At 38.7% G+C, this 25,520-nt stretch overlaps 1 protein-coding gene across 1 annotated transcript in view; it reads left to right on the plus strand.

Moving 5' to 3' along the window:
• Positions 1-2,884: 2,884 nt before the first annotated feature.
• The window catches only part of LOC145685077 (uncharacterized), a 51,388-nt gene continuing 28,752 nt past the window's right edge, over positions 2,885-25,520 (plus strand). The window contains exon 1 of the mRNA XM_081757422.1: positions 2,885-3,072. Coding sequence (XP_081613548.1) covers positions 2,956-3,072 — 117 coding nt within the window. The 5' untranslated portion in view covers positions 2,885-2,955. The remainder of the gene's footprint in view (positions 3,073-25,520) is intronic.

Consider the following 25,520-nt stretch of genomic DNA (forward strand, 5'->3'; position numbering starts at 1 on the left):
TCGCCAGGTCGGCATTGGCGACTAGAAATTTAGAGCTGGCGACAAGTGTTTAGTAAGAATGGTTTCTGTCTAAACTCACAGGGCTGCGCAGTTTCTGTTTCGCATGAAAATAATTGTCTCAGAGTGAGAGAGAACACGGAATGTGAAGTCTTCACAACGTTGTAATTCGGCCCTCCTTTCCCATCCTCCTGAATCTAACCGTCTGGTTTTGAAATTTTATGCCCTGATGTAATCTCTTTCTTTGTCAAACCAAAGGCCATAAGGGTGGGGTGGGGTGGGGGAAGGAAATCTCCCATAATTTGTACGTGAGAGATATTGGCGACCATCATTTTTGGATTGGCGAGTGCATCTGACTTTGAAATTTTGCGCCTTATCATCACCTTTTCCTTTAACCTACATGGCAATACCGTGAACATAAAACTGAAAGATTCAACGTTATTTTATTTTATGAGTTTTACATGCAACAAAAGAAATACTGACCAAAGCTTAAAAATGGTCTGTATTTTAAAACTATAATGTGTTACAGTTTTGGATAACATCATATCCTTCATCAGACATTATATACACACATTAGAACCTATATAGTATTATAGTATCTAGTGTGTGTATATAGTGTCTGATGAAGGATATAGTAGTGTGTTTTTAAGCTTTGGTCAGTACAGTATTTCTTTCGTCACAATATCCAAACCCAAAGCCGTGGATAGTGTTATTTTACATGCAACGTGTATAAACTCTTACATTCAGAATATTGTTATGTGTCGCTGCAATACTACGTAAAATAAATGAATTTGATATCTATAGTGCCAGGCAAGGATGTTATAAAATAGAGGATCTGGCCATCTGTATCTTCATCCCATTAACTCAATGAAGCCCCCCCCACCAAAAAAAAAAAAAACTAGCATCGGCATATCTGACTGGCTACTCTCGTTTCTGCCGTGAATGTTGGCTCAAAACATTGTGATCTCATTGGGTGAAGCGGGCAGAGGGGGGGGGGTAACGTATGGCTTCACGATTGTGTTGTAGGTAGGTCCTCTATTTTATAACGTCCTTGGTGCCAGCCTGGGGTCCCGGGTTCGATCCCAGCCTGCGCCAAGTGAACTTTGTGGTCGACAAACACCGTGTGCGTGGGTTTTCTCGGGGTTCTCCCGTTTCCTCCCACTTTCTTCATTCCACCATTTTATTCATTACTCATCATCACCGTCTCCTTTAGCCTAACCGGCATAACCGTGGGACGTAAAACTCAAAGATTTCATTTCATTTCCTTGGTTGGCAGAATTCTATAATTCAGCTCTTGTACAGGCGAAATAGTGTGGTGGGGAACGGCATATACTGTGAGGACTAATGTTTGATGGTCTAGTTCGGGGCCCACGTTAAAAGTAGGTCCCATTCTTCATACCCTCGTGGCTCGATAATGACGGAGAACAAAACAAGCGTAGGCTATTATACTTACAGCGTAAAACTATGAAGTATTTAATTGAGGATTTAATATTAGTTCATTCAAACTGATAAAGGCTGTTAATTTTCTCTTTTTTAATTCTAAGGTTTTCCCGCTGGTGCACGGGGTAGCGCGCGCACCTTTGTTATACGTGATCCTGGGGTCGATTCCCGGTGGGAGAGCCTTGAAACATTTTGAACGCATTATGGTGGTTCGTATACCACCTCAAACTATATAGTCTCGGTGCTGAAAAGAAAACTAAATACCAAATCAACCAATCAACCAATTCTTTTAAGTGCAAACACAGTTTCTTTATCAGTGTCAGCCCGAGTACGAAATCCTGGTTGGGCTGAGGGGCAATCCCCCTAAATAACATTTTTGGAAGAAACACCCCCTCGCTAAAAACTTACTACTTACGGGTGTGTGCATGTGAATAAAATGATAGTATTGTCACAAGCTTGCAAATTAATTATAGTAAATTACATATAGGGCTAATTAACATATATTTCACAGAGTGACGGATCTAGAAGGTGAAAACTGCGGAGGGGGGGCGGCGGCAGCTAGAACCCAGGCAAAGATAAGTATTAGTTTATTATCAAGATATATAAATAATAGCTTCAATTATTTTTGCCACTCAAAAAACTGGGGCCTAGGCTCCCAGGCTTCATGCTAGATCCGCCACTGATTTTACATGTAGGCTTAATTGATGGGTGAACGGTATCCTTACTGTTACGTAGATTAACTCACCCTGGGGGCCGCAGTGACTCAGTGGTAGAACGTCCGTCTCTGGTGCATAGGGTCCTCGGTTCGATCCCACGTCAAGTGAACTTTGTGGTGGACAAAGGCTGTATGCGTGGGTTTTCTTGGTGTTCTCCCGTTTTCCTCCCACTTTCTTCATTTAATTCATTTCTCATCATCACTGTCTCCTTTAGCCTAGCCGGCATAATCTGGGACGTAAAACTGAAAAGTTGTTTCAGTAACTCACCATGTCGAAATATTCCAGTGCAAAGAGATTTTTTAAAATACTTTTCTCTCTCCCTTCTCCCCCGATTTTGCACCTTGCTGCCAGTACGCATGACGTATAATGTAGTTGAAAGATAATTAGGTATATATGTTTATTATCTTTATTATTTGTTTTGCACACTTAAATCTGCAAAGAAGGTAAATAACCTCGGATGTGATTAACTTACTTTGACTTATCAAATATAAGAATCTGCATATTACATGTAACGTCAAGCCTCAGCTGTCAAAGATAAGAACTCCTTCGAGTGTTAATAAAATAGTCTGGACAGACGAAGACCTCGCCAAACAGACAAGTAAACGGAGCTCTACTAATCAATTGACAAATGTGTTTTCTACTCGCTATTTGTGTGGGAGTAGTCATAGCAACGCGTGTGTTGTAATAAAAAGTGTCAACAAACAGTGCTGTTTCGAACTTAGTTCTTGGTGCACGCTTTAAAGTATATAGGTTTTTAAAAAATGTTTTGAGTTAAAAAGATATCGTAGTTATTTCTACAACAATGGCTTCTTTTATTACGCCAATGCCATCGTCTAGTAATGAACCAGATGACGAAAGGGGTGTTAATACTCATCTTTTCAGTCTACAGAGAATTAAGTCTATGAGGAAAAGAAGAACGGTAAGTTATAATGAATAATTGATTTGTGTTTATAATAGTGAGAGAATTTAAATACATTGGCCTATACACAGGGTGATTTTTAAAAAAACTTATGGATTTCATTTGGGTGTAGAATTTCTAACTGAAGTCCGATTTTCATGCGGTTTGTGGCAAATGATCAAGAAAGAATGGGAGATTTATGGGACTAGGTTTACTGGTTTAAATTCACCCTGGATAATATCGGCTACGTCTCAAAAAAAAAAAAAAAAAAAAAAAAAAAAAAAAAAAAAGCAAATATTCACCAGTGTACCTTACAATTGGAATCAGGTTTTTGGGCTTTTGAAGCGGAATTGGAGAACACAATTTAAATGTTAGTGAGAATACAAATTAGGTGTTAGTGGTAACACTCATAAATCACATATTGAATAGCTATAGCTGGTTTCTTGCGATCTAAGTAGTTGATAACTGATATCTTCCACAACACCCGTCTGCGGGGTACGATGCTTCCTCTGTCTCACTCAGAAGCGATCCTGTTTCTTCCAGTTTATTCACTAGCGACAATATTGTGTTTTAGGCCCGTATCCAGGGGGGTCTGGGGGGCCGGACCCCCTAAATGTTTGCTGCCCCCTAAAATTTTCATGGTAGGCTTGCAAATGAACTATAATATGGTTGGATCGGACCCTCCCTTACTTCAGCCGCCCCCTCTACATTTTTCGGCTGGCTACCGGCCTGTTGTGTTTCTGTCTTGGGCAGATCGCAAGACAAATTTGTTTCTAATTGCCCTAATAACAATAAACACACGTTACTCCAAAGAGTATACCATTCTCGCTGTGTCCTGACCACAATCACACAATAGCACACAACAATACAGCACAACAATTCCCAATACAATGGCCCACTGTTTCTTATTGACTTTATCGAGATTGCCACTAACGGAGAAAACTCAAACCTCCGTTCCAATGCACCTCATTCCAATTGTAAGGTACACTGGCGAATATTCGCTGTTTTTCTTGAGGCGTGGCCGATATTGCCCGGGATGAATTTAAACCAGTAAACATAGTACCATAAATCTCCCATCCTTCCTTGATCATTTGCCAGAAACCGCATGAAAATCGGACTCGAGTTAGAAATTCTAGACTCAAATGATTCAAATGAAATCCATGAGTTTTTTTTAAATCACCCGATATATATATATATATATATATATATATATATATAGTGGCGGATCCAGGATATGATCAAGGGAGGGGCTAAACCATATTTTGCCGTTTTATCCAGTGTAAAGCAGGACTGAAGCCCATTTTATCCAGCGTATACCTGGGAGTCAAGGGGGGGCTATAGCCCCATATAGCCCCCTGGATCCGCCACTGTATATATATATATATATATATCGAAAATTTAAAATGTTTGCGAAAGTGTGAAAATCATATCTAGTATGGTGTGGGGCATCCTTTTTCGTCCAAAACAGCTTGGATCCGACGTGAAATGTACGTATGCAGCTCCTGAATCGTGGTGTGTGGAATTTTGAACCATTGATCCTCAAAAATATGCTTCAGTTCCTTAAGGGATGCTGGTGGAGGGTAATGAGACCGAACACGCCTTTCTAACTCAGACCACAATGGCTTAATGGTGTTTAGATCTGGTGATTGTGGGACCCAAGGGAGGTGTGATATCTCCTGGTTATCTCCTTAAACCATGATTTTTACCGTTTTTGCAGCGTGACAGGGTGCCAAATCATCTTGGTAGATTGGTAGATGCCATCATCATCAGGGAACAATATTTGGGCCATGGGTAGAACCTGGTCCCCCCAAATGGCCTCATAAGCCTTAGCATTCATCATTCCATGCAGGACTATCATGGGACCTACAGAAAACCACAATATCATTGCCCATACTGTAACAGAACCACCCCCATGCTTTACAGTTGGGAGCAGACAGTCTGTATTATAGGCCTGTGACGGTGTTCTCCATCCGTAAACACAACCGGTTGTAGGAAACAAGGTGAAGGTCGATTCATCGGATCACATTACGTATTTCCACTGCTCATGAATCCACGCCTTGTGGTCCTTGCACCAGTGGATACACCTCTTCGCATTTACTGCTGTGACCAGGGGTTTGGCGATAGCGGCCCTGCCATGAATTTTCATTTTATGAAGTTCCCGTCGCACTGTTTTCAATGAAACCGGGTTCTGTAGGCCGGAATTGAGTTCAGACGTAATTTTCATTGCAGTGGTCTTCTTTTTAGCTGCTACAATCCGTTTTAATGCCCTCCGGTCCCTATCTTACAGTATTGTCTTTCGACCACTGTTGTGCTTTGCAGACGTCGTTTACCCTAGTGACATTGGATACAGTGCCTTTCGATACCCCAACTATGTTCGCCACTGTTGCCACTGAAGCTTCAACCAGACGGGCACCAACGATCATGCCACTTTGGAAGTCTGTCTGGTCACCCATTTAACCGCACCACTTTCACACCACGACACTCACAGGTGAACTGGTTACTTCTGACGGAAGAGGAAGGTCCACATGACACATTGAAAACAAAAAACGATCGGCAACCGCAAGACGTGTTGTACAGTGGAGGGTCAAACTTACGTGTCCTGTATGAAGTGTTTTTAGATTTTTGTCTACACCTGCATATATATATATATATATATATATATATATATATATATATATATATATATATATATATATATATATATATATATATATATAAAGTAACTCCACTTACTCGTTAGGAGAACTCTAAAACAGTTCGGTACACTAACTTCAAAGTTTACACAGTAAAACCTCATTAATCTGGACGTCGATAAGGCGGGCTTCGCTTAATCCAGACAGGGAGTAAAAAGGCAAAATGCAAGGTTGTAAATGTCACTAGAAGTCAATATTCGCCTTTGTCCCGTATCTCCGTGCATTTAAGAATACTGCACTGTATTTGTAGATTGTTGACAATACAGTATATGTATATAATACAGTTGGGAGTATATTACAGTACAGTAATGCTATATTTATATTTAGGACTATGGTCACGATAAGTGTGTTTTGTTACTATAACCCAGTAGTATCATTTCAACTTTTGCCAGGAGGGGGCAAGATCGCCCACCAATATGAGTTTCACGTTTGTCATTAGTATATTGGTATACAATTTATCAAAGGGCATGTGTTTCTCAAACTCAGGGGGACAATTACCCCCTTCTTCCCCAAATGATGCCTCTGCTATAAACAGTTTTATTGCAGTCTCTACTTCTCTTTTAGACTATTTTAATTAATCCGGATTTTAATTAATCTGATCAACTTATCTCCCCCAACTAGTCTGGATTAACATGGTTTACTGTACATTATTCTCCCTGAACCCTACACTATGGATAAAACTTTTCTTTTTCGAAATCCGAATGCTAACGGGTAAAGGGTGTTGAAAGTCCATTCACTTTAACCAGATTTCCGAAACTCTTAGGTGTAGGAACTTGCAATTTTATATAAATGTTCTTGAATGCTACGGTGAGGGCAGTGTTGGGCAAAATAATTTGAAATCAATTGCAATTGATCAATCAATTGAAAGTAATTGCTCTGAAAATCATTGCAATTGATTTCAATTGCAATTGATTTCAATTTGTAATTGACAATTAATTTCAATTGCAATTGAATTCAATCATAAAATTTGCAATTGAATTTTCGTCAATTGTTAATTGTTAATTGGTCACCAGGCAATTGAAACTTTTAATTGTTAATTGTCAATTGCAAAGGGTGCAATTGAAACATTTAATTGTTAATTGCAATTGACAATTGAAACTTGTAATTGTTAATTGTAATTGTTAATTGCAATTGAAATCAGCAATTAAAACTGAAGATAAGAAGATGTGTGTGTATTGTGTTGTCCACTTGTTACTGTTTTACATATTTCAAATAAGGTACTTATAAGAAATGCTGGATACCTACCATCCCTTCGTCCCCCCCCCCTTGGAAGAAAGCCGGGAAACTATTTTTTAATGGTTCTATCCCCCTCGAAAGAACTCTATATGCCCGTCATGCATACAATAGGAACCAGCGAGTTCGAGCGAGTTTTCTTTAAAACTCGACTCGACTCGAAGCAGACATCTTTGAGCTCGACTTGAGATCTCGGCTCGAAACATTTCCCCCAACTCGACTCGAATTCGGATCGAGTTTCCAGTCGAGTCGAGCCAATTCGAGCTAAATCCTTTGTGTAGTTCCAAGTACTACTATCTTCAAGTATCCTACATAGACAATATAATTATCAATGATACTACTACTACTACTATAATTAATTATCATTATAACACCGTGTACCTGTATAAACATGGAATATAGGCGGTTTGTATCGGAATACTAAAAATTAGTTGACTGTCGATCTCGGTCGTCAAGAAATCTGCAGGAGGCAAGGACATCGGTCACGAGGTTCTTGGTTTGAGTTCAGGAGGAGCAAGTATTCGGGCTCGAGCCAAAAATTATTAAAAGTTATGGGACTCCAGCCAAACATGTTGAAAACTGCTCGACCCGGTTTAGGGTTGTCAACAGCTCAAGCGGCTCGCTCACAGCTTATTCACTTATCGAGCCGAACCGAGAAGTGAGCCGAGCCAACAGCTCATCCAACCGAGCCAGCTCGAGCCGATGGCTCACACGAGCCGAGCCGAACCGAGCTGATTGCTTACCCCAACCGAGCCGGTTCGAGCCATCGGCTCAGTTAAGCTGACTCGAACCTAGCCTATGGACTCGTTTCAACGGAGCTGGTTCGAGCCATTGGCTCCAATCAAGCCGAGTCGATGACTCGTCTTTACCGAGCCGGTTCAATCCATTGGCTCAATTGAGCCCAGTCGATGGGTAATCCCAACCAAGCCAGCTCAAGCTGTACGCTCAGTTGAACCAAGCCGAGTCGGTTGACATCACTATTCCGGTTGAGCTTCTACTTTGGCTAAAAAAATGGACCGTGCAGTTCTCAGCCTTGATGGTAAGAACTACAAAAAATGATATGAAATCTTTAGTTTACGTCCCACGTTTATGCCGGTTAGGCTAAACGAGACGGTGATGATAGGAAATGAATGAAATGAAGAAAGTGGGAGGAAACGGGAGAACCCCGAGAAAATCCACGAGCACGGTGTTTGTCCACCTCAAAGTACAAACTGCGCGAGCTGGGATCGAACCAGGGACCTCAAGCACCGGAGGTGAACGCTCTACCACTGACCCACCGCGCCAACTGGTAAGAACTACAGTATATACTTATATTGGTGCTCACGGCGTCATTAACTTGTTCCGCCACCAACGAATTTCAAGGTACTTTGTTTTGCATCTTTTGTGCGTGTTTTGTGTCGCTTTATGCGCCTATTCCCACATTTTGTGCATCACCGGAAGTGGGTCAAAATGGGCCTACAAATATGGCGGAACAAGTTACGCCACAAATGAATTTCAAGATCGTTTCCTTCACATCGTTTTGTGCCGTTTTGTGCGTCTACTTCCGTTTTGTACGTCGTGGGAAGTGGGTTAAAATGAGTCCCCAAGGTGGGACGAAAACGATCAAGAGTTCGTTATTAATTTTAAGGCAGAGAACTACTTCTGAGAGAATAGATCTTGAAAAATAATTTTAAAACTTAGACTTTTGTTTTCGAGACATTCCAGACAAGACGAGACATTTTACAAGCTATCTCGTGTCCAAAACATTTGCCTCGTAATATCTAGTTTAACGTTGGACGATTATGCACCTACGCTAAGGGAGAATGATGATGAATGAAATGGTGAAATGAAGAAAGTGGGAGGAAAATGGAAAATCTCAAGAAAACACATACCCATGCACACGGTATTTGTCCACCTCAAATTTCACTTGACACGTAGTGGAATCGAGCCACGGACCCCCTGCACAAAAGGTCCCTGCAATGCTTTATTATTATTATTATTATTATTATTATTATTATTATTATTATTATTAATAATAATACAGTGCCGGAAATTGGTATAAAGGCAGAAGGACATTTGATAATAGGAGAAGGCAAGAATGCCGAAAATGGATAAAGATGATATATTTACAAAGTAAAATTGTAGACTGTACAAAACCAAAAGCATATCGTTTGCTAATACGTCACTGGCACGCATAGTTTACACAAAAAGCGAAATGATACGATTGTCGGGTGGAAATTGGTATAAAGGCACCCACGGTTACTTGTTGTTTGGCGCCCTCTACACGTTCAGCATTACTCCTGTGGCCAATTTGAAAATCAGCTGACACAGTGCGATAAGGGAAGTGCGGGTGCGAACGTCTGTGAGCTTGTGTGGGCCATGCCTCGTGGAAAATTGTTGTCGAGTGGGGAACAAGCACGTGTCTGTGCATACAAGGACATGGGCCTGTCAAATCGGCAAATTGCAAAACAGCTAAATCGTTCAAATTGTGTAATTAATAATTACGTTCGATTGGGTGCACAATACGGAAAGAACGGGAAGTATGGTAGAACAAGAAAACTTTCGGAGGCTGCGAAACGATTCATTGTGCGCAAGGCACGGGCTGGAAGTATGTCATCTTCCCAAATTGTTGCTGCTTGCAACTTACCTGTCACATCCAGAAGAGTGCGTCAAATTTTGAATCAAGATCTACATTTTATATTCAAGAAACTGAAGTGTAAACCACCCCTTAGTGCGACGCACAAGCAGGCGCGACTCTAGTTTGCGGAAACACATATGTCGTGGACATTCGAATGGAATCACGTTGTGTTTAGTGCTGAGAAGAAGTTCAATTTAGATAGTCCGGATGATTTTCAATACTATTGGCATGACCTTAGGAAAGAGGAGCAAGTGCAAATGAGCAGAAATTTTGGTGGAGGAAGTGTTATGAATTGGGCAGCGTTTTGTGTTAAAGGTACATCCACCATTGCATGGCTCAACATCAAAATGAATTCATCTACGTACATAGAGATATTAGAAATAGAATTGCTGCGGATGTATGAGGAGTTGGACGATCAGAATATGATTTTCCAGCAGGACAACGCTGCTATCCACAGGGCAGCAGCAACCCGATTGTGGCTTGAAGGTAAGGGCATCAAAATTATGGAGTGGCCAGCGAGAAGCCCGGATCTTAACCCGATAGAAAACCTCTGGGGAATCCTTCCGCGCAATGTTTATCGCAATGGTCGGCAATTTGGGATGGTTGCTGAGTTGAAAAACGCGATACGAGAAGAGTGGTCAGCGATTCCACTGCAACAACTAACATATCTCATAAACACAATGCCGAAGCGTATATTCCAACTCATTCAGAAGAAAGGAGGGTCAATCAAGTACTGAACATCTATTTTCTATTCTGTACTGTACACTGTATTTTTATTTTTTGCCAAAGACAATGGGTGCCTTTATAATAATTTCCACCCGAAAATGGTTTAATTTCTATTTTTGTGTAAACTACGCGTGTCGGTGACGTATTAGCAAACAATGTGCCTTTGATTTTGTAGAGTCTACAATGTTACTTTGTAAATATATCATCTTTAGCCATCCTCGACATTCTTGCCTTCTTCTATTTTCAAATGTCCCTCTGCCTTTATACCAGTTTCCAGCACTGTAATAATAATAATACTAATTGAAGCGAGCTTAACGAGTTTCAACCGTACGACTCAACCAACGTTTGGGTGCCTATTCGTTCGTCGGCTCCATGAGAACTTCTCATAAAAGACATTTCATTTTAATGAAACTAGTAAGTGCCTTCTTTTAGCTCTACGAAGTAACTATTGCTTGGAATATGAATCTGCAAAACATAAGAGGTAAAATTAACCAAATGGTGCAAGTTTCCACTTATATATACAAAACAATTTTGCAATATCAACTACGTGAATCTTGTCCCATAAAGAAGCCGAAACCCCAACACCGAAGAGCCCTCCGAGATTTGATCATTGTCCACACGGACCCCCTATACTGAATCCCCCCCGTAGCCCCCTATACTGAATCCCCCCCGGAGATTTGATCATTGTCCACTCGGACTGAATTTGTCATTTGGAACCAACACTTTAATACGAAGCAAAATATTTCTTTAAAATAGACGAAAAATTCGAAAGTTATAAACATGTTAATAATTTTGCCTTTTCTCATAAGGGGGCCGTATTAGCCTACACTGAAGAGCCCCACGAGATTTGATCATTGACCACTTGGACTGAAATTCTCATTTGAACCAAAACTTTAATATGAAGCCAAAAATTAAACTTTTACATAAATTTAAACTCATTGGGTTCCGGTTCCCCCCACTATTGTTTAGTTTAGTTAAGTGGTAATTTGTGACAGCTTCACATCATCAAAAGAATGTTTCACTTCAACTTCCCTCCCTCAGGAGTTCGTGCTAGATCCACCACTGGAATCAATAGACACTCTTCCTATTCTTTTTGTCACCCTTGATTGTGTAGGGGCTCCCTCGTACAAATAAAGAAGCGGTAATATTACAATCAAGGAGCGCTATATATTAGGTATTTTTTTTAGTTACCTACCCCTAACCGCACAGGGCCATCTTTCGTAGAATAAAAAAATATTACGTGATATTCCAATCATGAAAGGGGAGAGGATGCTGTAAATATATTTCTTATTCATTTTGTCTGTCCTGCTTATCAAAAATTACTTTCTGTTGGAAGGGTACTGAAATGAGAGGGGCAAAATAAAAAGTCGTACCCCCTCCTACATGGTTGCTCAAATAAGTACTAAAGAAAGCATTTTAAACTAAGATATTTAAGATTTAAACTAGGAAACTAAGATATCCTTACATTATGTAAGGATGGCATATTCAGGATTATTATTATTATTATTATTATTATTATTATTATTATTATTATTATTATTATTATTATTATTATTATTATTATTATTAATTGAATGTTTTTGGAGCACCGAAATTTTGTGAGACGAACAATGATATGTAGAGGTTTAAGATGGGTGGTCATAGAGGAGGAAAAACCAGGATTTTTCTCTGTATGACTCTCTAACGTAAAGATTATGTGCTGAAGGTAAGAAGCATCATCATTCTACAATAGGTTGCTTTTACGTAGAATATCAATTACTTGAGTTCTCCTCCTTCGGTCTACTTACCTTATGTAGTAAATTCAAAACAATTTCAATTCAATACAAATACATTGTAAAACTTTTCCGTAATTAAACATTTAGGGAAAATTAAACATTTAATAGGGACATCTGTTATCAAAATATCCAAACACGTAGATAGAAGACTATCTAGTGAGAAATATTGTGAAACTTTATAAAATTCTCCAAATTAGAATTAACATTTACTGGGAAACATTCGTTACGCGCCAGCGAGCATATGGTGAGCAGTGAGCACAGGGGAAATAATTACGAAACTGTTTGCAAACAAAATTAGGGACGCTAATGCAAGTGCGACAACGGCATTTTTTCTTTTTTTGGTATCGTCATGAGTTTTACACATACGTTACAATTTAATTCTTTCGCACATAAAAACATAAATAAAATAACCGTAGTGTAGAGATAAAAATGACAAGGGCACTTCCATGGGATCGAACCCGCTACCTTCACCATACAGACTCGTTGCTTTAATTAACTGAGCTATTTGTTTCTTTACGTGAACTGAGCCTGTTCCGGTAAAGACGATATTTCATTACGATCTTCCTACCAATTCGTCCTTTTCCATAGATAATTTCCACTATTTGCTCTATCTTTATGTTAATACTTAGCATATATTCATATATTTGGAGTTTGCAGATAATGCATATAATAAGACATACTAGAAATATTCGTTAAAAGTTTAGTTTGTAGATTTAATCCACATTTCTCTCAATGACATAGATGTCGCTGCTTCGTGTTGAAATGCAGAATTCCCTCGTGTTCTTGAAAATTTCCCACTTTAGCAGAGTTGGTAATTCTCGAGATTTCTGTCGATTTAATGTTTTTTGCTTCTAATTTCTTTATTTTAAGCTAATATCTAACACAAATATTAAAAACGGGTTTGTTATTAACCTGTCCTGCTGGGGAAACCTTCCGAAATTTCGAACATATAAAGAAAACGGAGATATTTTCAAAAAACTTCCAAATAAAGAGACGCGTCATTTATTTTGCTCATGGTAGTACATGTGTTTTCATTGGGAAGGCCGATGGGGGCTGAATTTGAACGTAAACACTATGGGGGGTGTCACTATACGTCTGAGCAACCCCGATAAATATGGATTCGACACAAATTCTACTACTTTTACATGTCCCGGTGAACGCCCCCTCAGACCCCCTTGGTTCGTATTGTGAAAAAATCTCCTCTGGCCCCCACCAACCCCCAACTAATACCGCGAAAACTATGAATGTGACACTAACATCTGTCATTTTCTACTACTTTTTACATATGCCGGTAAAAGTCCCTATAATCCTCTGGTTCCAATTTTGAAAAAAAAAAAAAAAAAAAAAAACAATGCCTCTGGCTCACAGCCGATGGGGGCTGTATTTGGAAGTCAACGCCTGTGGAAGTATCACCATTCATCTCAGCGACAGCGAAAACTATGGATTTGACACTAATATCGGTCACTTTCCATTATTTTTACATGTCTCGCAATTCCCCACCCCCGGTGACTCCTGGCCCGCATACAATGGTGGCTAAATTTGAAAATCATCGCTAATGAAAGTATCACCATTGATCTAAGCCACCGCGAAAACTACGGATTTGACATCGGTCATTGTGGATTATTTTTACATGTCTCGTGATCCCCTTTATAATGCCTCCGTTTCTTATCTGATGGGGGCTAAATGTGAAAGTAAACGCGGTCTTGAGTTTCACCAATGAGCTCAGCTACCCCGAAAACTATGAATTTGACATTAATATCGGTCATTTTCGATTATTTTTTTTACATGTCTCGTAATTCCCCCCTCTGGTGACCCAAGGCCCGCATACAACGGCGGATGAATTTGAAAGTCATCGCTAATGGTAGTGTCACCATTCATATCAGCAACCGCGAAAACTATGGATTTGACACTAATATCGGTCATTTTGGATTACTTGTACGTTTCGGTATCCCTCCCGCCCCGTTAACCCACGGCTCGTAGCAGAATACGGTGAATTTGGAAGTTAATGCGATCGGAGTTTCACCATTGATCTCAGCGACCGCGAAAACTATGAAATCGACACTGATATCGGTCATTTTCTACTACTTTTACATGTCCCGGTCAACGCCCCCTGAGACCCCCTGGTTCGATTTTTTTTCGAAAAAGCTTTGCCTTGGTGTGGGACCTGGACCAAGGTATCTTTGACCGAAATTTGGTAACTCTCGGTCGACTTGTCTGGTCCCCAGGCTGGTCCCGGTAAACGTCCCCTGGAGACCCCCTAGTAAAGAATTAAAAAAAAACTCTTCGTCTTGGTCTGGGGCCTAGACCAAGCTACCCGTGGCCAAATTTTGAAAAGTTTCGGTCCACTCGTCTCGTCCACAGGCCGCACAAAGATAGACAGACAGACACACGAACAAACTCTATTTTATTTATATTAGAAAGGTCAGATCCGCCGTTATTGTATTAGTGCGGTGCTTGAGCGATTGATTGTAGAAATTCAAACTCCGATGAGTGATAATTTTTTAGGCTTGTTTTATCACAAGTTTAAACTCTTTAGTCAGTAGAGAAGAGGGCGTGAATCATGGGTCAGAGTTGATGACAATGGGTTTTGGTGGGTCTGTGAGTCACAGTGGGTAAGAGTGGTTTATGTTGGGTGATGGGTCAGAGTGGGTCAGGTGGGTCGTGGGTCACGACGGGTGGTGAGTCAATTGGTCGTGGCTAAAGTTTTCATTGCCCCACGCCCTCTCTGAACTACAGTGTTGAAAATTAATCAGTGAAAATCAATTGCAATTGATCAATCAATTGAAAGTAATTGCTGTGGAAATCAATTGTAATTGAATCAATTGCCAATTAATTTCAATTGCAATTGAATTACAGAATTCAATTGCAATTACTTTCCACTGCAATTACTTTCAATCAATTGATCAATTGCAATTGATTCTCCTTTTTTAATGGCCAACTGCAATTAACAATTAACCATTACTTATTTCAATTGTTAATTGCAATTAACAATTAAATTTACAGATTAATTGTTAATTCAATTGAAATTTGCCAAACACTGGGTGAGGGTAAGGCATAGCTGTGAAAAACCCAGGTTTTTAAAGAGAAAAAAAAATTATGGTGTGAAATTGGGTTTTATTAAATTTTGTACGTACATTTAAAGTCATATTCCTACTTAAAATATAATTTAAATATTCATATTCTATCGTACATATGAAATTATGGAATTCTCTTTGGCCGCGGTGGTTCACTTCTTGCGCGGGTTCCTGGTTTGATCCCGGTTCCCGCCAAATTGGCTTTGTAGTGGACTGACACCGTTTGCATGGTTTTCTCGAGGTTATCGCGTTTCCTCCTACTTTCGTGATGGTACCATTACCATCCACCTTATCCATCTCTTGTACTTAGCCTTAGTTCATAATCGTATTTAGACATGGAAATAAACTTGAAAGAAGAAGAAGAAGAAGAAAAACTGCACGGGGAATCCGTGAAGCCTTATCCATGTTTCGTGGGACTCATTTTGCACCGTTGACACGGTTATATTTCGATTATGTTAAAAGAGGTAGACAATTTTATAGAGTAACAAAGAGAAGAGTAGTTTTACATAATGTAGGAAAGGTTTAAAATCCCTTATTACACTGAGGATTCAAATTTCTGAACCAGCTGTCCTGACTGAAGATTTCTTTAGTTTCCCTCAAAACACGTCAGACTAATACTGGGATAGTATCTCAAGTTTAGTAGCCAGCGACAAGAAAGGACTTTATTAAATGGAGTTTTTTTTGAAGAACTGAAATGTTGGAAATGGATTTTTTTTAAAAAAATCTCATTTTCAAGTTACCAACTTGCTTTTTCACAACAGATTTTACGATTAGAGGCCCTTTGTAATATACGATACTTGTACTGCACGTCACGTATCGTACTCCACCAGATACACAAAATGAATTCAGGAGTTTAACTATCTGATTGTCATTAGCATTGAGAAAATATAGATATATCTTTAGTAGTTTCCTTTTTTAAGTGAATCGTTTTCGATTGTAATTAACTAATACATGGAGAAAGACATTATATTATTTGTTTGTACTAATACGAGAGTATGTACTACAATAACAAAGGGAATGTGGTCGCATTGCTTTTTATTTCAGACTAGGTGAAAAGCCCGTTCTTTGCACGGGAAGAATTAGGTTCATGGAATATATTTGAGCCTCCTCTCCTCCATAAGATACGCATATCAATGAAAGTGTAAACAATATAAACTGCGTAAGATATATTTTGGGCATAAATTTTGAGCCCCTTTCTTCCTCAGGATGTGTCCTATAAGCAAAGTTACACAATAAAATCCCAGCTTGAGACAGTGGTTATGTTTGTTCAAAAACTCATTTCAAACTGTTCAACAGTTTTCCTGGGACGCTGTTACAAACAACAGGCAATGTTGATTTAAATGTGAAGAAAGAAATCATACAAAAAAAAAAAAAAACCTCCTTATCCCATTAAAACGGAAATTTTCGAAAACGTGGAGAGACGTGGTCCCTTATTTTTAATGAAAAGTTTATATACCGCGTTTCATCTTAATTTGGCGAGCTCATGAGATGCTGTATTTCTACACAAATTTTGAACCCCAGGACGCGACCTTGAATCAAAGTAGTGATGAGCGCAAGAGTCTTGGTCTTGCAGTTTTTGCAAGAGTCTTGCATGCAAGACCAAGACCAAGACCAGGAATCCCGATGCAAGACCAAGACCAAGACCAAGACCAAGGGGTGCAAGACCAAGATCAAGACCAAGACCATACCTGCAAGACCAAGGCCAAGACCAAGACCAGGAATCCCGATGCAAGACCAAGACCAAAACCAAGGGGTGCAAGACCAAGATAAAGACCAAGACCATACCTGCAAGACCAAGACCAAGACCAGGAATCCCGATGCAAGACTAAGACCAAGACCAAGACCAAGGGGCGCAAGACCAAGACCAAGACCAAGACCAAGACCAGGAATCCCGATGCAAGACTAAGACCAAGACCAAGACCAAGGGGTGCAAGACCAAGATCAAGACCAAGACCATACCTGCAAGACCAAGACCAAGACCAAGACCAGGAATCCCGATGCAAGACTAAGACCAAGACCAAGACCAAGGGGGTGCAAGACCAAGATCAAGACCAAGGGGGTGCAAGACCAAGACCAAGACCAAGACCAAGACTCTTTGTGCAAGAGCCTTGCACAAGTACCGACACTACTTGAATTTTTTTTATATAGAATGTAAAAAAAGAAAGAGATGGATTTTTTGGCTTCAGTAAAAATGCTGCTGGACGAATGTGTTCTCAACAGTTTATGAAATCCGTCTGAGTCGATGTACTCCTGTAGCAAATAGCTACAGTATGTCGTTTTCTGAATTGGTTGTTCGCGTTTTCTGTAGATATTGCTCGTTTTCAAGCCACACAGGTGTCATCTTGTGCCATGTGAGCTTTTCTGCTGGACAAACACTGTGTGCGTGGATTTTCTCGGGGTTTTTGTGTTTCCTCCTACTTTCTCCATTGCACCATTTCAGTCATTTCTCATCATTACCGTCTCCCTTAGCCTTGATGCATAATTGTGGGACGTTAAACTAGATACTTCATTTCATTTCAAATCATATTAGTGGTGTTCTTCTTCCAAAACTAAAGAGAAATGTAGCATTGAACATCGGTAATACCGTACACCATAGGTGTCGACTACGTGGGTATGGCCTTGGCTTCGAGACTCAAACATCCGTTGGAAATTTTTAATGTGTGCTCATAAAATGAATATCGAAACATCATTTCCATGACATTGACAAAACCTTAGTGCATGTGACCGCAAGTTTGATTGGATGCTTGTACGTTGGCAAGTTTGGACGGACGCTTATACGTTAATAATAATTGTTTATTAATTTAACTTTTAGCCTCCTTAGGTATACGGCACATCGAGGATTGAGCAATATAAGATTATATTACAACAATAAATCTATATTATAAAATTGAAAGTGACTATTTCTGTGACTACTAATCTCTTGAACCACCTGACCCATCTCGATCAAATTTTCAACATAGATGAAGTTTGGGCCTGGGGGTGTTTTCATAATTTCACTTTGACGCTAAAGCTTAGGAGAGGGGAGAAGGAGGAGTTATACAATAATAAATAAAACTTAATAACTCTTGAACCAAATGACTAATCTCGATCAATTTTTTAACATAGATGAGGTTCAAGCCTGGAACGTTATCTGTCAGTTCACTTTCACGGAGCAACGTATGGGAGGAGGAGGAAGGGGAAATGTACAAAAATCAATATAAATATAAATAAAAATGACTAAGTTTGTGACTTAATAACTCTTGAACCGATCTCAATCAAATTTCTAACATGTATGAGGTTTGCTATAATATATAATAAAACTTAATAACTTTTGAAACACCCGACCGATCTTGATCAAATGTTCAACATAGATGAAGTTTAGGCCTGGAGCGATTTTTATAATTTTACTTTGATGGTGCAACGTAGGAGAGGGGGAGGAGGGAGATATATGTAAAAAGCTAAAAATATAACTGACTGTCATTATGACTTCATCACTCTTGATCCAGGCGATCGATCTCAATCAAATTTTCAACATAGATGAGGTTCGAACTTATGGTGGTTTTTATCAAATCAGTTTGATGGTAGAGCTTAGGGGAGGGAAAGGGGATGGAAAATGTATAAAAATAAATAAAATTTAATAACTCTTGAACCACCCGACCAAACTCGATCTCACTTTCAACATACATGAGGATCGGACCTGAGATGGTTTCTTTCATATCACTTTGACGGTGCAGTTTAGGGGAGGGGGTGGGAAAGATATTTTAAAATGATCGAAAATGACCGATATTAAAATGGAATCTATAGTTTTGGGGGTCGCTGAGCTAAACAGTGATACTTCCGATGCTGTTTAAATACAAATTCAGCCCCGTAGCTTGGCGGAGGGAAGGGAAGGGATATAAAAATGATCAAAAATGACGAATATTAGTGTCGAATCCATAGTTTTCGAGGTCGCTAGTTGAATACTGACCTTCCGACACCGTTTACGACCAAATTCAGCCTCGTAACTTGTGGGAGAGGGAGATACATAATAATGATAAAAAATGATCAAATATTAGTGTGGAATCCATAGTTTTCGTCGTCGCTAAGGTGAGCAGTGATACTTCCTATCCCGTTTAAATGCAAATTCAATACCGCAACTTGGGGAGGAAGGAGATATATAAAAATTACAGAGAATGACTATTATCAATGTCGAACTCATGGTTTTCTAGGTCGTTGAGATGAACAATGACACTTCCGATGCCGTGCCTCGCAACATGGGGGAGGAGGAGATATGTAAGTTTATTGAAAATGACCGACATTATTGCCGAAACCATAGTTTTCGGGGTCTCTGAGACGAACAGTGACACTTCTGATGTTGTTTAAATCCAAATTTTGCCCCGCAACTTGGAGTGAAGTAGAGGAGAGAAATATAAAACTAATCGAAAATGACTAATATCAGAGAGCGCTTTACTAATAGTAAAAAGTGACTGACTAACAAAATATATTATTATTATTATTATTAGTTTAATCTAACGAAGTGGGTAATTGATGCTAGTAATCCATATTCAAAACTGAGACTTCAAATAACTTGGAGTTTGATGCCGTTATTTTGTATTTCTAATACACGTCGAAAGTATTCATATAAATTGAGTTTATACCAGACATAGACAGTTCAGTCATTTTCAGTTTTCACTCAAATTATTCTAAAATATTAAGAGGTTTGATTATCTATATATATAAAAGAGAACGTACAAATCCTTTGTTAGCTCATCACGCTAATACGGCTGAACCAATTTCTTTCATTTTTGGGGGGTTATTAAGATTTGGACCCTAGATGGTTTTTATCATATCACTTTAATTTTCAATTACCAGTGTCTTGAGATAATTGACCATTCAAGTGTCCATAACGTAGAAATCCTTTGTTAGCTCATCATAGCTAAATCTAACCGTATTTATATGCAACCCACATGACCGTGTCACTCGGCGGGTTAACATAAATGACAGGCGATATAATGTTAACATTTACTGCAATCTTCTATGGTTTTTATCATATCACTTGAAAGCGAAAAAGTAAAAATTATCTAAGCAACAAAGTTTATTGCGTTCCGGGGTGACCCCAGCGAAGCGGGGTGAACGCTGCTAGTAATAATTATTATCTTAATTTTCTCTCTCTTTTCTGGTCAATATTGCTAAACATATCATCACCATCATCATAGCTATTCTGCCATTATTGGCAAGTAAATTGCTGCAACTGAGAAGGTTCGACGTTCGGTGGTCCTCAGCTAGTCTCTTCGTCTTGACGTAGCAATTTTCTGTTTTAATACCTTCCTTCAACTACAATCTCCTTCGCTTCCTCCCTCTCTTTCCTTTCACAATACCTTCTAGCACGTCCCTCATAATACAGTTCCTCCTCAGCCAATATCCTAACCAGTTCCTCTTCCTCCTCTTAACAATATCCAAAATTATTTTTTCCCCTACTGCTAATATTTCTAACACATTCTCATTCGTTTTACGTTCAACACAGCTAATTCTCTCCTTTTTTCTCCATGTCCACATTTCGAAAGCCTGCAATTTTTTTATTTGCTTTTGCGTAATGTCCATGTTTATGCCCCATAGAGTACATACTGGAATCTGTAAAACAAAATCTCAATATTTAATTGGAAGTTTGTTTAATACAAGGATTGTCTAATCGTGGTTGAAAAGAAAAATCTGACGCCTTTAGAATGTAAAAATAATTTTGTAATTCATGGTATTTCAATAATCTGTGCCGTCTTGATTTTCTTTCATGCGTGATTTAGGCATATCTTATAAGCAGTGAAGCGTGGGCACCCATTAAAAAAAATAATGGTCATCACCTATGTTGTACACTATCATCATACTTACACGAAGTTAAACTATATTACATTTAGGAACATACATTGTATTTCCGTTACCATTGGCGCATTGTAGAGTTTATTATCCCTTATATCCATAGTAAAATTTACCTATGAAAAGCTTGAGATTTCTTAAATGCAAGACTTGCAAGACTCTTGCATGCAAGACCAAGACCGAGACTAAGACTGGGTGTGCAAGACCAAGACCAAGGATTCCAGTGCAAGACCAAGACCAAGACCAAGACCACCCTGGTCTTGGTCTTGGTCTTGCATTTGCTCATCACTAAATCAAAGTAATATGATAAAAGTCCAACTCAAGGTAGATAATAACTATATTCAAAAAAAAAAAAAATCATTTAAAATGATTTTCAATCGTGTCCCGATGATGGGACTACAAATAACAGCGAAGCATTTGAAATGTGGTGTTGGCGTAGAATGCTACGCATATCATGGGCCGAAAGAAAAATGAGTGAAAACGTACTAAGGGAAGCTAACGAAAGACGACAGATCATGAAGATAATATAAAAAAGAAGAAACAGCATGCTTGGCCATCTTATTCGGTACTCCGATTGGATCACCGTGCTGACAGAAGGAAAGGCAGAAGGAAAACCAGGAAGAGGAAGACCAAGGATATAATATCTAGACGCAGTTACGAAGAAAATGTGTTATCAAAGTAAAAAACAGCTCTCCCAAGCGAGAGAAAAGTTTTAAAATTTCCATGTTGCCCACCAACGTATGATTGAGGTGAATAACAAGAAGACATCATTTTCAATGTGAAGAAAGAAATTCTCAAAATTGTTGATATAGCCTCGCCGCTGAAAGAGACGTTAAACTCAAAATCAAGTCAACTCAACTCAAAATTGTTGAAACAAGGTCCACTTATTTTTAACGAGGAGTTTATATGCTGAGTTTAATATTCATATCTTGACAGGATTGTAAGATATTAAAATTTTATGCATAGATTTTGATTCTCCTCTCTCCCCTCCTTTAGAATGCGCATTTTAATAATAATAATTAAAAAACCCAGTTCGAAGTATGTGATAACTACATCCAAAAAATCACTTAAAAACAGTTTGGTAACTGTTTCCCCGTAATAAGATAACAAACAAGGTTCTTTTCATTTTTACATAATAGATTATAGTTCAACACTGTTATAGTGAATTTGTTCGAGCGCAAACAAAATTCATTATGCTCGATTCTCAAACATTTTTTTTTTAAAATGTATTCTGTTCTGGTGATGATCTCTTGATAAACATATCTTTTGAGCTAATTTTGAAACTAGGTGTGTATTGAGAAACACAATTGAAAGGAAGTAATTATAAACACGTAAATGTTACTATTTCAACCCAAATTTTGAAATATATTTTTGATTTTTAAAAATTTACTTAAATAAAACACAGGGGATTTGGGCTATAGGGAAATTCAACCAACCCTGGGATAAGGAGGAAGTTTTATGAGGAGAGAGTGTTTGGGCATTTTTTTTTTTTTTTGCATTATTCACTAGATGCCTCCGAAACTGTTCTCATTATGATACACAAGGAGTGAAAAAATGGATTACTGGACCGGGACTCAAACGCTGAACCTTCGCTGTACCGTGCTGATGCGTTAACCACTACGCCACCCGGTCCGTTTCCTGAACAGCCATACACCCTTGACTCTTTCAGTCGGTGATCTTTCACTTAAGAGCTAACCCGAGATTTCTCAACCTGGGGGTCGGGAGCCCTAGGGGTCGTCGCAAGAGGAATACATAAGGGTCGCTAAGGTTGGTGAAAAAGATAAATGTGATCTGTGAAAAAGATAAATGTGAAAAAGATAAGATCTAGTAGCGGAATTAATATATTTCTAAAGATTATTTTGAAAGGCATGTTTTTATTTCCATACTTACTGTCAAATACACCAAAGAATATTAACATTTTGATCAAATAAAGCATTGTTTAATCAACAATTGCAATAAAAGAGGAACAAAACTTGTAAATAAATACGTATTGAAATACAACAAAACTAAATACAACAAACACTACGATTGAAATACAATTCAAAATGAAGACTAATATGCAACCTGATTCTGCTGTGATTTTGTCTGCTTCACAAGCGCTGAGCAGTATTTAATAATCAAGAAGCTTATTACAAAGCGAAAATTACTTAGTCTATGGGGATATCAAGAGAATTTGGTGAAAAAGGAGGTCGTAATATGAAGTAGGCTGAGAAAGTCTGCCCTAAACAGTTTCTTAAATTGTTGTCCGCAGACCTTTAAGTGGTCCACGAGGTGGGGCCTTGTGGTCCTTGTAAATTGAACATCAATTCAAAACTAAACAATTAAATAAATAAATATAATTAAAGGAAATTGCATTTCACCCATTATAGTTGAGACTCTGAAATCAAATTTTGAAATTTATATTAGGTGCACACTAAAAGTACCGGTGCTTGCCGTTTCGTTCTAATTTCGAAGAACAAGGAAATACAGGAGACTAATCTCTGTCTATTTCTCAACAAACTATATCTCTTTACTGATACACAGTTGTTATCTCTCCGTCCATTTTGTGTAGTATGTGGCATAGTCATCTTTGGAGTTATGTTTCAAATACTGCAAAATAGCACTTCTCAGGGATGATCTATTGTCAAAGTGACGTCCACGAAGAGAATCCTTAAGGTTTGGGAACAACCAGAAGTCACTCGGGGCTAAATATGGTGAGTAGGGTGGGTGTTTCAGAAGTTCAATACTGTAGCCAGCCGAGAATGACGTCATAACATTAGCACGGTGTGGGAGTGCATTGTCCATGTGGAGGATGAAATTGCCATTTGCCATTTGTGGTCGTTTTTCAGTCAATTTTGGCAAAAATTCTGTATTTAAAAGTGTGCTAAAATACTCGCCCGTAATTGTATGACCTTTCGAAGCAGGATGGAATATTATCACTCCTGGCAGTCCCAGAAGTAGTGTACAGCACCTTCTCATTGGATAGCACCTGACGACATTTTTTCGGGGTAATGAATCTGTGTGTTTCCACTGCATCGAATGTCTTTTTGTTCCTGGGTTGAATAAGAAAATAAAGCTGTGATTCATCCATTGTCATAACACTTTCCGAAAACTTGCGCCCCTATCTTCTGAAGCATGTCAATTTCGCAATACTTCATCCAATCCTTCCTTTTTTGATCGTCATTAAGTATTCGTGGAACCCAACGAGAATAAACCTTCCTTACGTCCAGTTCTTTGTAATTATTCGTTCTACTGTTCCCATTGTTAGCTCCAGCGTATCACAAATCTCCTACATGATGACACGCATATCTTCTATGATGAAATTTTCAACACGGACAATGTTAGCGTCTTGGACGTCCAGACCTCTCTCATCTTTCACACTCGTTTGCCCTGCTTTGAACTCACGCACACACTTCCTAACCAGTGGCGAAGGGTGATAGTTTTAAGAGGGTAGGCCCAATGTTCTACAACAACAACTACTACTACTACTACTACTACTACTACTACTACTACTACTACTACTACTACTACTACTACTACTACTACTACTACTACTACTACTACTAATAATAATAATAATAATAATAATAATAATATGAAACAGATTAGACAAATATTTTACTACAGAAATACAAGAAGACGAATTCACATAAATTTAATGCAATTGTGGTTAATCGACAGCACTTATTCGATCCGGATCTCAATTTTCATAATGAAATTGACGTATGTGACTCATAGATGATCTTAATTCGCCATAATGCAATTTAATTGTTTTAATTGGCTGATTGGGTGGGGAAGATGGACTATCACATTATCTGCGCTTCACAAGAAATATATGTTGTTTAGTCTACATGTACTGAAACAAACTCTGCTTGTAAAATTTTGTCTTTAATTATATTGTTCAAAACACATGACAAGCATTCAATCAAGATATTTTGTGTGTCGCTTAATTCCCCTTTAAAAACAGAATCAGACTTAAATAATCAGACTTATATATATATTGTACCAATGCATGCAGAACTCTCTTGCCCTCTGTTTGTTCTATTTTCAACACAGGCGTTAGTCTTCGTTCCTTAATAACACATTAATTCCAAAAGACCACTCACATAGAAATTACATTACTATATTCATATTCTCCACATACAGACATTTTTTCTCATTCACTTTTGCAAATGTAAGAAAAAAATCACTCAAATCTCAAAAACACACACACTTTCTAATGAACTTAACGAATCTGATTTCGTATAGGTTTGCGCCAACGCAACGGAATAAAGTGGCATTAGTTTGCGATAATAGGCGTAGCGCCTTTAGAATTTCTTGTTCCAGTTTTTGCGTTGCGTTTGAGTCCGCAAAATTTAGCAAAGTTGGAACGGAATGGAGCCCACGTTATCTTGCTCTTTATTTGTTTGATATATCGAATCGAAATCGAAAGTCTCGAGAGAAACTAGTAGGTAGAAACGAAAGTTGATAAGCGCTGAGGCCGGTCTCTTCCGCAGGTTATACGCTGGTGAAGAAAACGTCATTTCCAACACGTTCTCTCGCGGGA

This window comes from Thermobia domestica, chromosome 5 (genome assembly GCF_964235325.1).
Source record: "Thermobia domestica chromosome 5, izTheDome1.hap1.1, whole genome shotgun sequence".
Classification (NCBI taxonomy): domain Eukaryota; kingdom Metazoa; phylum Arthropoda; class Insecta; order Zygentoma; family Lepismatidae; genus Thermobia; species Thermobia domestica.